The 16,635-nt window shown below is 40.9% G+C and overlaps 4 protein-coding genes across 5 annotated transcripts in view; 1 reads left to right on the top strand and 3 right to left on the bottom strand.

Moving 5' to 3' along the window:
* LOC131724953 (oocyte zinc finger protein XlCOF26-like) overlaps positions 1-16,635 on the bottom strand; it is a 275,201-nt gene that overhangs the window by 80,934 nt on the left and 177,632 nt on the right. The window lies entirely within an intron of this gene.
* Positions 1-16,635, bottom strand: part of LOC117971128 (zinc finger protein 397-like) — a 186,936-nt gene that overhangs the window by 13,350 nt on the left and 156,951 nt on the right. The gene's annotated exons all lie outside the window — the stretch shown is intronic.
* LOC117967275 (zinc finger protein 239-like) overlaps positions 1-16,635 on the top strand; it is a 52,806-nt gene that overhangs the window by 5,741 nt on the left and 30,430 nt on the right. The gene's annotated exons all lie outside the window — the stretch shown is intronic.
* LOC131724944 (zinc finger protein 16-like) lies at positions 5,495-11,833 on the bottom strand. Its single transcript, XM_059018075.1, has 4 exons — positions 11,320-11,833; positions 8,367-8,687; positions 6,803-6,847; positions 5,495-6,426 (listed from the first exon to the last, which is right to left on the bottom strand). Exons 1-4 carry the CDS (start codon positions 11,645-11,647, stop codon positions 5,864-5,866), a joined length of 1,257 nt encoding a protein of 418 aa, XP_058874058.1. The 5' UTR covers positions 11,648-11,833; the 3' UTR covers positions 5,495-5,863.

Here is a 16,635-nt window from a genome sequence, read left to right as displayed (position 1 = left end):
TCTGAGATACTGGAAATAGCGGAAGTGGTGCTCTGCACCTGCAGTGGAGCAGTGATCTGCTGTCCAGAACAACAGGATGATGTTTACACCATACTTTGCTATTGATGATAGCTGCAGAAGACTGAACGGCAACACTAAAGAGCTATAGCTATCTGAACAAGTACAAACCCTACTTGGTTAAAATAAATAAATAAACACATTTTAAATTAAAGGTCATACAGATGAATACAGAAGTCATCCTCTGAGTCTTTCCATCCACATTTATTATCATACCTCAGCTACCTGCTTCACAAGGGTTCTACCTAACCCCAATCAATGTTTACATTGCTCCAATCTCCAACTTGCTACTTTGCTGGCAAGTTCTGCAGGTCCCACCCTAGGGTGGCTAGAGGGGGGCTTAGGTCGTCCAGGGTGTCCTCAGCTCACCATGCACCAGGGACCCCTGTAGACTGGCCGGGCGCCTGCGGGCTTGCCTGTAAGCTGCCCAGAGCTGCATTGTCCTCCAACGCTGTAGCTCATGGTGGCTGCATGGTGGGTCTGCAGAGTGAAAAGAAGTGGTCGGCTGATGGCGCACGCTTCGGAGGACAGCGTGTGTTCGTCTCCACCGCTCCCGAGTCAGCCCGGGGGTGGTAGCGGTGAGCTGAGCCTAAAAATAATTGGCTATTCTATATAGTTCACTCAGTGTGGAGTGCATTATACTACAAAGAAAGCATATTACAGGTAATCTGAGTTTTATTCCTAGTCACTTCTGTAGGACCATATGTAAAAGGTTACACTTTGCTGTAATGATCTAACACAATAAAGAAAGTTAAGAAGTTTGTAACACTGTAGCCTGGAAAGGGGAGACCGGCTCGCCAGAATTCCTAAACCTTGAACAGGCCTCTGAATAAATAAGACACAGCTGAGCATGGATACACCTGGTTCTCAAGGTCGGATGTTGGCAGAACAAGTGTTCTCACGGAACAGTGAAGATGTTCTTTGATCCAGTGAGTTGTCAGAAAAAAGAAGCGTGTGGAGTAGTGGTTAGGGCTCTGGACTCTTGACCGGAGGGTTGTGGGTTCAATGCTAGATGAGGGACACTGCTGCTCTACCCTTGAGCAAGGTACTTTACCTAGATTGCTCCAGTAAAAACCCAACTGTAAAAATGGGGAATTGTATGTAAAAATAATGTGATATCTTGTAACAATTGTAAGTCGCCCTGGATAAGGGCGTCTGCTAAGAAAGAAATAATAATAATAATAATAATAACATCTAGCAAGCAAAGTCACAGAATGGGAAGAGCAGGTGTAACATCTTAACTGCAACGCTGCCTCCAACATTAAGAAAAGTCACAAAAGAGGAGAGCAACGGACAACAGCCTAACATATTAGCTCATCGCCATATAACTTAAATACAAAAAAGAACGTAAAGAGAACTGTACCAACTGGATCGCCATCGAAGAGAGGAAAGGTCAACAAACACTGAACCAATAGATTAATGAACTGATTTGGTCTGCTGGCACTGGTCAAATTTACAGCAAGAGATTCCCACCAAGATAAATATTATCAATGTAATGAATGTCTGAAGAGTTTCAGTCACTTATCAAGCCTTAAAAGACACCATAAAATTCACACACGAGTGAAGCAATATCCCTTTGCTGTCCCGTATTCCTAAGCCTGGATGAATAAATATGAGACAGCCGGGCACGGGCTGGCTCTCAAGGTCAGATGTTGTAAAAGGAATAATTCTGATTAAGAGTGAAGCTGTTCTTTGTTCCAGTGAGTTATACAGTCAGTCAGAAAAAAAGAAGCGTGCTATCAACACCTACCAAGCAAGGTCACAGAATGGGAAGAGCAGGCGTAACATAGCTCATCGCCATATTCAGAAGGAACACCCCAGAATTTGGTTGAAATTGTAAGAAACTTAAATACAAAAAAGGATGTAAAGAGAACTTGACTGTCGGCTCATGTCAAAATTACAGCAAGAGATCCCCACCAGTCACTGAGTGTGACTGGATTAGTCTGACCAGGAATACAGACAAACTACTGCAAGTGGAACCACAGAAGACTTAATCATAACCTGGATCAACTGCAAGACAAATTGGGTATTCCACGTTCAACCAAAAGAAATTTGACAGAATCTATATGTGGGAATGTAATACATGTGTAAGCAGAGAGAGAGAGAGAGAGAGTTATAAAGTAAAACAAGGTGTGGCCATAAGTCGCTGTACTGAAAAGACTAGGGGCAAGTGTAATAGCTGGTGGAATCAATTTAATTTAACAATTTAAATTGGTGATAGAATAGATATAGAATGACTAAGAACAAATACAATGGGTGTTAAATTTAGGTGCTGTGGATTCTAATTAAGGGATATAATATAATCAAACAGATTGCTAAAGATTGATTATGATTTCGTAATACAGTATCCTGTTAATTAGAATTTACTGGGTTTGTATTTTTAAAATTGTCCTGCCTCCTATATATTCAAACAGTCAAACTATTTTCATGTTATATTCATGCTACTTGCTTACTGATTTAAGAACATTTCTGTTTTAGAAAAATGAATATAAATGTTGATGAATGCTTGCTTTTACTTATAATTGACATGTCACATTGAAGCTGAATTATTACCTGATTATCATCCATTGTTAAACTTAATGTATTCATTACACCGTGTAACAAATTTTTTTTTGGTTCCTGGGTAGTAAGTGTTATTTCCTAATTGCTTATGCCTCAAAAGTATAGAAAATGGCCATTATTCCCCACAAACTTTGCTTTTGTGACCAGGACAGTGATATTTTGAAATTTACCTATTTTCCAGAACATTCCAGATAGATTCAGTGCTGGGTGAAATAAATATATTTTTGTAGGATGGTACAGAGGGGAAAAGAGAGCCATGAAGTTCGCTATCCCAAGAATTTGGCGGGAACCCACTGACCACTCAAGCAACTGCTACTTCTGCATGGTGGACCCTTCCAAGCGGACCGAGTTTTCTGTGGGGAGGAACAACGTCAAGTGGGAGCCACTGGTGGACCCCCGGAAGGTGCTGATGCCACCACTGCACATCAAATTGGGCCTTATGAAACAATTTGTCAGAGCTCTAGATAAGGAGTCGGCAGCCTTCAAGTACCTTCAAGACTTCTTCCCTAAGCTGTCTGAGGCAAAGGTCAAAGCCGGTGTCTTCGTCAGACCACAGATAAAGAAGATCCTGGAGTGCAATGAATTCCCCAAGAAGCTCACTAGTAAGGAGAAAGCGGCTTGGAACAGCTTTGTCGCAGTGGTTCGGGGCTTCCTGGGCAATCACAAGGCCGAAAACTATGTGGAGCTGGTTGGGACTCTGGTGAAGAACTACGGCACAATGGGCTGTAGGATGTCCCTCAAAGTCCACATCCTTGATGCTCATCTTGACAAATTCAAGGAGAACATGGGAGCGTACTCGGAGGAGCAAGGCGAGCGCTTCCACCAGGATATACTGGACTTTGAACGCCGCTACCAAGGACAGTATAACGAGAACATGATGGGAGACTACATTTGGGGGCTGATTCGTGAAAGTGATTTACAGTATAATCGTAAATCTCGAAAAACTACTCACTTCTAAATCTTTTGTAGTCATTTTTGTATTACTTTAGTATAAATACATGTTAATTTGGATTCATATGTTGTTTTTTTCTGACTTTATGTGAACGAAAAGACACAAATTCGCCCGTTTTCTCATTGGAAATAGGTAAATTTCAAAATATCACTGTCCTGGTCACAAAAGCAAAGTTTGTGGGGAATAATAGCCATTTTCTATACTTTTGAGGCATAAGCAATTAGGAAATAACACTTACTACCCAGGAACAAAAATTGTGTTACATAGTGTTATTCTGACATTAATTAACTTTCTTACTTCTGTACCATATTACTTCACTCACTTTGATAAAATGCATAGACTATATAACTGTTGTGTTTTTGTTCAACTGCGTTTCATTTTCTGATCTTGAGCTTGGTTGGAAGTAATTAATAATTAAGAGTGCTAATTAATTAAAACCATTACACGTCAGCTATTTACTCTTGTGTATTGTAAATGTATTTACTTTTAATTCTTCCTACACTTCAGATGAAAAACTCATAGATGGAAAATATAAACTGCCGTACTCCTTCGAATTAAGACACCCTCGAATTTAAAATGCAGCCCAAATTTCCTACTCTCAATTTGAGGGAAAAATAAAACCTAAAATAAATATGTATTTACAAAGAAACAACCTCAATCACGCATATAGAGGCAGTTTGAGGCTGTCTGCTGTCACACAGAGCATTACAGTGATGTGCTGTTTCTCATTTCCAGTCATGATTACTCACACCTGTTTTAATCCCAGTTTGTGAACTGTGGTATTGCTTGGCATGTCGATAAATACGGGGGTATGATCAGCATTTCCAATCTGTCCAAGCTGGTGCTGTTTGTTAGAAATGCTGAAATCATAAAAGCTTCTCTATGAATTCCTCAGGAAGCGAATGACACTTCTTTGAAAATGTCTGGTTGTATGTCATGGATGATTCGAGTTTGGGCAGTAACGTTTTGGTTTGTCGGTTCTTGGCAGTATGTCACGTTGCTGTACTAGGGTAGTCACATATTTAGTTGGTGATTTTAATCCATACATCACTACTGTACTCAAATTTAAGACACAGGCTATTTTTGAGAAGCAGAAAATGGTTAAAGTGTCTGAAATTCAAAGGAATATGATACTACATCTTGTTTGGACCATTCATCATCTTGTTGACCATTCTGGTTTTGTTATGTCACATTAGTAATATATGAAATAGATTCAACTTTTGTCTCCTGCATTGAGGAGTCTCTGTGAAAATTTGGATTATTATGTGAAAAACTGCACTAGTGAACAAGTCTCCAGCTCTTTCAAAATCAATGCTAAGCTCTCGACAATTCTGAACTGCACACCTCAAACATGGTTTTGTTATTGACAAAGGCTCTGGAACACAATAGAAATTGAAAAACTGATTACTATCAGTAACCTGAGAATAAATGCTAAAAGGTGCATACCTTGAACATGCCCCCCTGTTGGAATTTTAATTCAAATGATGAATTTTGTTTTAAGTGTTTTATTTTAGATCACATCTATGGGGCCACACAAAGAGACACCATCTTAAATTGTACAGTACAACTCACTGGACAAATCATCCCCATATACTGCATAGAAAAACAATTCCTTTAGGGTCCGAGCTATTTTCATCTGTTTTTTTTTCTATTTTTACTGCTGTTGATTTGAGGCTATAACTCTTTAACTATAAAGACTATAGGTACATGTCATACATGAAATGAATGTGCACAGACTAGGCTTCCATAAAACAGAGATTCTGAGACTCGCCCAGTTCAATACAGATAACAAAAAACACAGAAAAAAGAGACGCTTCTTAGAAGAAAACATTATTGTTTGTAAAAATTATTTTAGCATGGCCAGCTCAAATCTGACAGTGTACAATGAAATTTCATGTAGGGAATGGTGGGGGGGGGGGGGGGGGAATGAACAAATTGGATAATAAATACAATAATTATGGTCATATGTACAAAAGCAACCAACCAATGTCCTTTTTTGTATTTAAGTTACATGACGATGAGCTAATGTTAGGCTGTTGTCCGTTGCTCTCCTCTTTCGTGACTTTTCTTGCTTAATGTTGGAGGCAGTGTTGCAGTTAAGATGTTACGCCTGCTCTTCCCATTCTGTGACTTTGCTTGCTAGGTGTTGATAGCATGCTTCTTTTTACTGACTGACTGTATAACTCACTGGAACAAAGAACAGCTTCACTCTTAATCAGAATTATTCCTTTTACAACATCTGACCTTGAGAGCCAGCCCGTGCTCTGCTGTCTCATATTTATTCATCCAGGCTTAGGAATACGGGACAGCAAAGGGGTAGGGCTTCACTCTTGTGTGAATTTTATGGTGTCTTTTAAGGCTTGATAAGTGACTGAAACTCTTCAGACATTCACTACATTGATAAGATTTCTCTTTTTGGTGATCAGAGTGGTGGACTTTGAAGGACCTCAAATACGTGAAACTCTTGCCACACTCAGCACAGTGATAAGGTTTCTCTCCTGTGTGAATGCGCTGGTGGATTTTAAGGTCTGATAAACAACGGAATCTCTTCCAACACTCAGCGCAGTGATGAGGTTTCTCTCCTGTGTGAATGCGCTGGTGGACTTTAAGGTCGAATAAACGACTGAATCTTTTCCCACACTCTGTGCAGTGATGAGGTTTCTCTCCTGTGTGAATGCGCTGGTGTGATTTAGCACTTTCTAATCGTGTGAAACTCTTCCCACACTCCGTGCAGTGATAAGGTTTCTCTCCTGTGTGACTGCGTTGGTGTCTTTTAAGGCCTGATAAACAACTGAAACTCTTCCCACAATCAGCACAGGGAAATGGAGTCCATCCTGTGTGATTTCCTTTAGCAGCTAGAGAAACAACGAGAACAGACAAAGGTTATTGTGCAGCATTCTTACACATTCACTCTCATCTAGGGCTCACTCTCAACCACACAGTCAAACCCGCTTAATATCACTCCTGTTCACACCAACCTTATCACTAGAATAAAAGTATAAGATCAGGTTTACATGCAAGTTCTGTATTGAAATGTTTCTTCTGGTGACACTTAGCAACCCGACTGGATTTGGCATCATCCAGTGATGAGACATGTGATCCCAGTGTGAGAAAGACTGCCAGTGCATTCTCACTAGTACCTAATCTCCTACATTAAACAACCACATTAAATCCAAGCAGAACTAAAAAAAAAATAGCATTGATAGTAAGGGAAAGCAAAAACGTTCTTACCAGTGTGCTGTCTCGCTGGAGTGTGGTCCGGTGGAGCGTGCATTCCTGTAACAAAGAAAAAAAAATACAATAAAATTAGTGTTTAAAAAAACAAGTCATTTTAACATTTCATATGACAAGGTACCGTTCCCATGCAATGTTCTGTCACTGTATTGTGGGTTACGAGTTACGCTTGGAAAGGTAGTTTCACTTTTGTTTGGGGTGGTAATGGTGACCGCGGTGGCCAGTCTGTGTGCAGCTATGTGAGCGACACACTTTAGCATCTAGTTAAAATAGTGGGGGCGTGCCCACTGAAATGGACAATTCACTGTAATGTTAATTGAACACAGTCTTCAATACCGTATTCCTTCGAATTTAAGACGCACTTTTTTCAAATATCTCAAATATCCTGCATCTTAAATTCGAGTACAGTATAGTGATGCATGTATTAAATTGGCAACAGACAGGGGTTGTTTTATTTCAACCTGAGCTGAAACCTAGTCAGAAGTGTCTGTATAATGATTCATTAACAGTGCTGTGACTCTAACTGCCTTCAGTAGGTGATTAAACTAGAGCTATTGGTTGGTACTTCTTTCTTGTTTCTTTGTTCCTGTGTTTCGGTCCTTCTCCTGACTGGCCAGTTTAAATAAAATCTTTTTTTTTTTTTCATCTCTGGTTGTTCGCCTCCATCCTTGGAACTTTCTTCCTTCTGCATCACTAATCTGTAAGCTGCTCATCTCTGAACATAATATCTAGCAGACAAGACTGAGCACACCTACCTCACACCCAGCACCACTATAAAGACTGAGCACACCTACCTCACACCCAGCACCACTATAAAGACTGAGCACACCTACCTCACACCCAGCACCACTATAAAGACTGAGCACACCTACCTCACACCCAGCACCACTATAAAGACTGAGCACACCTACCTCACACCCAGCACCACTATAAAGACTGAGCACACCTACCTCACACCCAGCACCACTATAAAGACTGAGCACACCTACCTCACACCCAGCACCACTATAAAGACTGAGCACACCTACCTCACACCCAGCACCACTATAAAGACTGAGCACACCTACCTCACACCCAGCACCACTATAAAGACTGAGCACACCTACCTCACACCCAGCACCACTATAAAGACTGAGCACACCTACCTCACACCCAGCACCACTATAAAGACTGAGCACACCTACCTCACACCCAGCACCACTATAAAGACTGAGCACACCTACCTCACACCCAGCACCACTATAAAGACTGAGCACACCTACCTCACACCCAGCACCACTATAAAGCTGTGAGAGCAGCACAACTGCAAACAGTCTACTAGAAACAGGGACATGCAAAGATCTAACAGCATTCGAAACAGGCATGATAGTGGGTGCACATCTAGCAGGTGTCACAGCAGCAAGGATAGTTATGTTGCAACTTGCAAGCCGTTGACATAGTGGTTAGGATAAATTCAGCTACAATGACCAAACATGTCAATCTTCAGCACACTTCTACTGTTTAGTAACTCATTTCTGCAAAGTTAACAGGCAGCTCCATGTTGCTTGTTTTGTAGAATTACCTCTAAATCCCAGTTCACATTCAGGTGGACAATCATCACACGGGCTGGATCCCAGCTGGTTGTTCTCCTCAAGTGTACAGACATTGTTTTCAGTAGGAACTTCCTCTGCGATGGGGACACATTCCTGTTCTATGAATTCCTCTTTAATAGGAACACATTCCAGTCGAGGGACCTCTTCATCTTTAACACATGTCAGCTCTGTAACCTGCTTTAGACTTGCACACCACTCCTGGTCAAAGGACTCCTCTAGTGTGTACGCTGCTTCTATCCTTGGCCCCTCCTGTGCTTCAGATTTAGGTATAGCACGGCTCTCTTTGGGATCTGTGTGAAAGAATTGTACAAAATTGGAACTCTTAATCACTAGCCAGTTTCCTCTACAAAGCCAGCCCCTTGTCAGAATTCTACTGAGAGGTCATTCCAGAGGAACAATTTTAGTTACATTAGTATTTTTGTAAAGTTGATGTGGTTCTGCAGCCTGAAGCGGGTGTGTCTGTGTTGAAGTGTACATGTATATCCATTGCTACAGTACCAGTCATCTAGAAAGAGTTGCATGTTCTATGTCTTAAATGATGATGGCAGTCTGCGGTTGCTTGTGTTGTCTGGTTGCTTTGGTTGCTTGTGTGGGGGTGGGAATGGTGAGTAAGTTTCACCACATTGTATTAGACATGTTAATGCAAAGAGTGCAGACTCAGGAACTCTAACAAAATAGTAAAACAATGTTGATCGTTTGTATCTACACTGATGCACAATGAAAATGCAACAGTCTAAGTTTTACATCAATAGCTCATTGGGCACATACATAATGTTAGTTACATTTTAAATAGGGAGCAGATAGGTTTGTTGATTGTTTGAGTAGTATTGTTCCTTGGGATAACAAAATACTGAGCTCAAGTCATGTGATTTCATAAAAACGACAGGTCCTCATTATTTCAGTTGAGTTAATTGCCAAAATGAGAATCTGTATAACAAGCCATTCAAAGACATGATTTTAACTAACACAAGAACAGCGAAAGATACGACCATGCCCTGCTTGAGTAATGAAGATCGTCTGGTTGCTATCGGCATGAGTGAAGGCAGGTTTGTCTAGTGTGGGCAAAGGTACCTATACCAGGGATAGCTCATTCAAAAGGGAGAGGTGACAAACTGACCGGAAGAGTCCAGTGACTAGCTGTGTTACAGTCCTGTGTGCCCACAGTTTGATATTATGAATAGGATATTATAGGATCACATCGTAAGGGAATCCAGCCGGAGACCCAACTAGACCGTACTTTCCACCAATATGAATTGGCTCTTGGCATCATTGAGGGCGAGACAGCTGCTTCGACACAATCGCTGTGTGGGCCACTGCTCCTTCCTGCGGACTGGGAACAGATCAACCAGTCGTCCAGGTAGTTCACCACCCTGATCCCTTGCAGCCGCAAGGGAGCTAGGATGGCATCCATGCACTCTGAAACTCTGGAAGACGCTCCCCTGAAAGGCGAAGCAGAGGCGCTTCCTGTGCGCTGGACGAATAGGGACGTGGAAGTACGTGTCCTTTCGGTCCACTGTTGTAAACCAGCCGGCTGGCCGGACAGACTGGAGAATGCGACTGTGTGCACCGAGGCACTGAAGTACCAAGGGCTGAGCGTGCACCGAGTTAACGAAGCACCGGGGGGAAACTAATGCAGCGGTGCCTACCCGAACCGCGTGTAGTCAGCTGCTCAGCACGCGGCACGTACCAGGGGAGACACACAGGCAGAAGCCACAGTGGGCGAAAGCTCAATTAGTAAAGAAAAAAAGGAGTATGGAGAACACACCTTTTTATTTTTAAGGCCCGATTCACCAAGGTGGGCGGGGCAGTTGGAGGAACATACAGCTGACTGGCTGTTTTGTTTTTGCAGCGCAGCAAAAACTCAAGCGCAGACACAGGGAAAACAGGGTTGTGCAAGATGGTCAACACACAGGTGGACGCCCAACAACAGCATGTAAATGATTTATTTATTTCGACCAAGCTGCGTGAACCACAGCTGGCAGAGTCGCTCAACAGCAGCAAGCTGAGCCCCAGCGGAGGAATGGTGTTCTCCCTGAAGGTGTAGGTAGAAAGACAACACACGCGCACCCTAATACTGCACAGCCAGTCATAGACAAGACAGCAGGCCATGAAGAAGCAATAGACCTTCAAAATCAGAGCTGCTGATTCCAGGACAGCGGCATGCCAGCTCTCAGCACGAATGCAAGGGAACTGCAGTCGACTCAGAACAGCTCTTTCAAAAAATACACTCGGGTTAGTGACACAAAACCTTACTGTAGGTGAGAAGCGAAAGAGGAAGTGAGCGCCGCGGCAGGCGGGACCGAGGACGTCACTCCACGGAAGAGCCTATCAGCAGCTTGACAAAAAATGCTCAGAGAATACTGACCTATGGCAGGCATATCCCACAAGTATTGGCTGGTGGTCGTCGAATTTAAAGGGAACGCATTTAAATCTGAATTATACTAGGTGGGATTTGCAAACACAGGCAAGTACTTCCTTATAGCCTGGATAATTAGTTAGACTGGTATAAATTAGGAACATTCTCATAATAACGGACACTTTAAAAGCGTCTTAAGATACATTCTAAACAAGACCGCACCAATACAATTTACTAAAAAGTCATTTAAAGAGATGAAAGCAATACCATAAATAAAATAAACAAGCTTACGTTGTAAGATACGACTATTAATGCAGGCATCGTGCAGGCATCGCAAAGTCCAGAAACAAAACAAAACGTTATAACGTTTTGCACCTTATAAAAAGTTTGAGAACCACTGGTCTGGAGGACGAATTGGACTGGAGTAATATTAGGACAGTTGAGTTATTAACAACACTCGTTAACACTCTAAATGTTTAAGAAAAATTCTCACCAGTAAAATTGACTAAAAGGTTATATACAGAGTTGGAATGACCAAGCAATACCATCAATAAAATCAAGCTTACCTTGAAATAATCCCTGGTTCTCATTCCTCTGAAAGTCTTGTTCATTGCAGTCGGGGTTCATGTTTCTGAGAGGTTGTTTAATGTCTGCATCTGCAGCGTTCATGCATTCTCGCACTGCTTTCAACTCGCTCTCTGATATTTCCAATCTCAGCTTCAGACTTTCATTCTCTTTCTCCTTTCCAGCCATTTCCATTTGGAATTCAGTGAATTTGCCGCCGACAACTTTTGTGATTTGGCACAAGACGGTGTCTACAGCCGCTTTCACTGCGTGCTCGATGGTAGAGGCGAGCTCGTCTTGAAAGAACGACACGGAGATACTGACGTCCATCTTCACTGGTTTTAGTTTGAGACTCGTGTTGCAGAATTAGCTTTGTTGATGATAAAATGCTGTAAAATCAGCAGCAGCTTCACACTCTCCCCAGCACAAACAATTAATGAAATGAAAGCGTCACTAGTAGTGGGCGTTTCTGGTTGGAATCGTCGCGTATTATTGGCTGCAGAAAAACTCTAAACCATCTTGCGAGATTGATTGGCTGGCCTCCCTATCAAAGCAAGGACTGGATCCCAATGGAAAACTCTATGCTAGAGTAGCCATGTCGGCTCTTACTGCGTTGTGTTTTACTGTGCAATATCTTATTGTGGATCCCAAATGGCGGCAGTTTCGTCTGTGCATTTGTGCTGCGCATTTCTCAATGAGTTTTGTTTGTATTTGGTAAGTGCTGCGGCGGGTCATTGTATTTTGTTTGAATATTACAGTTAGGACTGTTTGTTTGTTTGATGTGAAACGGTCGAGAGAGAGAGAGAGAGAGAGAGAGAGAGAGAGAGAGAGAGAGAGAGAGAGAGAGAGAGAGAGAGAGAGAAACAACTTATCATAATGTAATTCAACATTGATTTTTTCATTCAACAGTACAGCCCACTACATATTAACATCAAAACGGAATTTGGAAACTGAAGTACATACTAATAAAGTTTTAATTTGAATTACATTTCCATCTATAGGGAGGAGGGCACTTTGGTGCGGTACTGCGGTTGTACTATAGCTGCAATTTTTACAGTGGGGTGCTGAGAGCCATTGAACAGAACTGTAACCCCTGTATATGATGGAAGCCATGCTATTGGTTTCTGTTGTGTTAAAATGTTAATAAAACGAAGCCAGCATCAACACCTGCTTACAGTCTACGAGAAAAATGGGTCAAAATATAAAAACCTGGGTCAACATTATCAACAAACGAAGGCGACAGAGAGCACAGAGGAGAGCAGCAACGACAACAACTGATTAAAAAGAAACGCAGGTCTACGTTGTGGTGTAAACTTTGTTTTCAAAGTTTCTGTATGAGGCAACAATACATTTCCCGACAGCGTTTCAAAACAGCTATTCTGTTCATCAGTATTACCACCTTGTTCTGCCTTGTATAGCCTATATACATAATTGTATGATGTGTAAGTGCAATTTTTGATTGTTGTGATAGGCTAAGCAGCCACATTACCACTGAAGAAAAAAGCCTGAACACACACACACACACACACACATTATATTATATACAGTATATATATATAGGGAGGCTGTGTGGTCCAGTGGTTAAAGAAAAGGGCTTGTAACCAGAACGTCCCCGGTTCAAATCCCGGCTCAGCCACTGACTCATTGTGTGACCCTGAGCAAGTCACTTAACCTCCCTGTGCTCCGTCTTTCGGGTGAGACGTAATTGTAAGTGACTCTGCAGCTGATGCATAGTTCACACACCAGAGTCTCTGTAAGTCGCCTTGGATAAAGGCGTCTGCTAAATAAACAAATAATATATATATATATATATATATATATATATATATATATATATATATATATATATATATATATATATATATACTCTGTGACACCTAGTGTGCCAAATGCAGTCCAGATCAGTTTTGAAACGACCGAGAAAACATACTGCAACTCTATAATGCACCGTATTTAACAACTGTAAACCTAAATTGTAAATATTCTAGCAAAAAACATCAGAAAAATAAACACATAATAATACTACACACCTACAGTCTGTTTACCGTAGCAACAACAGTGTCCCTAAGACCAGCAATATGATATATATATATATATATATATATATATATATATATATATATATATACACAGACGTGCTCAAATTTGTTGGTACCCCTCCACAAAAAACGAAGAATGCACAATTTTCTCTGAAATAACTTGAAACTGACAAAAGTAATTGGCATCCACCATTGTTTATTCCATATTTAATAGAAATCAGACTTTGCTTTTGATTTTTTATTCAACATAATATTGTAAATAAGAAAACAAATGAAAATGGCATGGACAAAAATGATGGGACCGCTAACCTAATATTTTGTTGCACAACCTTTAGAGGCAATCGCTGCAATCAAACGTTTTCTGTAGCTCTCAATGAGAATTCTGCACCTGTTAACAGGTAGTTTGGCCCACTCTTCCTGAGCAAACTGCTCCAGCTGTCTCAGGTTTGATGGGTGCCTTCTCCAGACTGCACGTTTCAGCTCTTTCCATAGATGTTCGATAGGATTCAGATCAGGACTCATAGAAGGCCACTTCAGAATAGTCCAATGTTTTGTTCTTATCCATTCTTGGGTGCTTTTCGCTGTGTGTTTTGGGTCATTATCCTGTTGGAGGACCCATGACCTGCGACTGAGACAGAGCTTTCTGACACTGGGCAGTATGTTTCGCTCCAGAATGCCTTGATAGTCTTGAGATTTCATTGTGCCCTGCACAGATTCAAGGCACCCTGTGCCAGGTGCAGCAAAGCAGCCCCAAAACATAACCGAGCCTCCTCCATGTTTCACTGTAGGTATGGTGTTCTTTTCTTTGAAAGCTTCATTTTTTCGTCTGTGAACATAGAGCTGATGTGACTTGCCAAAAAGCTCCAGTTTTGACTCATCTGTCCAAAGGACATTCTCCCTGAAGGATTGTGACTTGTCAATATGCATTTTAGCAAATTCCAGTCTGGCTTTTTTATGTTTTCCTTTCAAAAGTGGAGTCCTCCTGGGTCTTCTTCCATGGAGCCCACTTTCGCTCAAAAAACGACGGATGGTGCGATCAGAAACTGACGTACCTTCACCTTGGAGTTCAGCTTGTATCTCTTTGGCAGTTATCCTTGGTTCTTTTTCTACCATTTGCACTATCCTTCTGTTCACTCTAGGGTCAATTTTCCTCTTGCGGCCGCGCCCAGGGAGGTTGGCTACAGTTTCATGGACCTTAAACTTCTTAATAATATTTGCAATTGTTGTCACAGGAACATCAAGCTGCTTGGAGATGGTCTTGTAGCCTTTACCTTTACCATGCTTGTCTATTATTTTCTTTCTGATCTCCTCAGACAACTCTCTCCTTTGCTTTCTCTGGTCCATGTTCAGTGTGGTGCACAAAATGATACCAAACAGCACAGTGACTACTTTTCTCCATTTAAATAGGCTGAATGACTGATTACAAGATTGGAGACATGTGTGATACTAATTAAAGAAACTAATTAGTTTGAAATATCACAATAATCCAATTATTTATTATCTTTTCTAAGGGGTACCAACAAATGTATCCAGGCCATTTTAGAATATCTTTGTAGAATAAGCAATAATTCATCTCTTTTCACAGCTTCTTTGCTTTATTCTATGACATACCAAAGGCATGCAAGTATACATGATAAAATAGCTTTTAATGTCATCACTTTTCAGGAGGAATGAAGCATTATTTCAATGAGCTGTAAGGGTACCAACAAATTTGAGCACGTCTGTGTATGTATATATATATATATATATATTATATATATATATATATATATATATATATATATATATATATATGTGGTCCAGTGGTTAAAGAAAAGGGCTTGTAACCAGGAGGTCTCCAGTTCAAATCCCACCTCAACCACTGACTCATTGTGTGACCCTGAGCAAGTCACTTAACCTCCTTGTGCTCCGTCTTTCGGGTGAGACATAGTTGTAAGTGACTCTGCAGCTGATGCATAGTTCACACACCCTAGTCTCTGTAAGTTGCCTTGAATAAAGGCATCTGCAAAAAAAACATTTACTGTATAAAATTGCAGTTAAATTTTAGTTTTTTTTTCTTTAAATTAGCTTAGTTTCAAATACTACAACTGCAAATGAATAAATAATAATAATAATAATAATAATAATAATAATAATAATAATAATAATAATAATGTGTTATACAAGTACACTACTTAAATTGTTTGTAATTATTCAAAACATTTCGTTCCTTTTTTGAAAAACGAAATGACAGGGACCGCAAATACTTAAAACAATATTTATTTAAAACTCAGAACATAACATGTAAAATGCAATTGTGTAACAGAACAACTATAATAATAAAAAGTGCAGAGAGGGGGTTGCACAGATCTCTCTTTTCTAAAGTGTTTGAGAGACAACTTTCACAGATAATGTCAGGTGTGAGGGGAGGCTGGCATATGTATGTACTTCATGTGTTTCCGCTTAGTGCACTCTGAATTTGAATTTCGCCCCACAATGCTGTGCGAGCTCTCCTTTCTTGCTGTCCCCAGTTCACACCTCGGTTGTCAGACATTGTTTTAGAAAAACAAAATAAAAAAAGACTATTCAATGTTTTTAAGCTAATCATGGGTACAATCAAAATATTTATTTAAAAACAACCCAAACCAATTTCTATGCTGAACAATATCTGGCACAGCTGGGAACATGACAGTATTGGTAACCAACAAACAGAGTACAATCCAATGGTCTGATGACACAAAACACAGTGAATAATAATGATAACAAGCAGTACAGCTGTGTGTTTTGCTTCGTTGTAATCCACAAGTTGGTCCCGAAATAATAATAGTTTTAACGTTACTTCGCTTGATTTCAATTCAACTTTTCACAATATATCCGAGCATTTTGTTGGCCTTTTTTACGCCGAGGTTACGAGCAGAGGGGGAGGGAATGAGGGACAATGGAGGGAATGAGATGGTGGGGGAAAGAAAGAAAAGGATTTCAGTTTTTGATGGGTTGATGAGGAGGAATCGGCGTGCCATCCTGGATAGCAACCAAACTGATATACGAGAAGCAAGGTCGAGGGTAAAGGACGGAAATGAAAAAAATCTGTGTGCCATCAGCAAATAAATAATGGGGGAAGTTAAATAAGGAAAGAAGAGCTTCAAAGGATGAGGTGCACAGGGAGAATAGCAAGGGTCTGAGGCCCTGGGGGACACTGACAGGAAGAGGGGAGGGGGGGGGAGGGAGGTGAGACTGTTGAAAGAAACAGCAGAGGTGCGTGAAGATAGTTATGACTGGAGCCAGCCAAGGGGAGTGCCA

This window comes from Acipenser ruthenus, chromosome 58 (genome assembly GCF_902713425.1).
Source record: "Acipenser ruthenus chromosome 58, fAciRut3.2 maternal haplotype, whole genome shotgun sequence".
In the NCBI taxonomy this organism is placed as follows: Eukaryota; Metazoa; Chordata; class Actinopteri; order Acipenseriformes; family Acipenseridae; genus Acipenser; species Acipenser ruthenus.
Note: the sequence above shows the minus strand (reverse complement) of the source record. Positions and strands in the feature narration are given on the sequence as shown.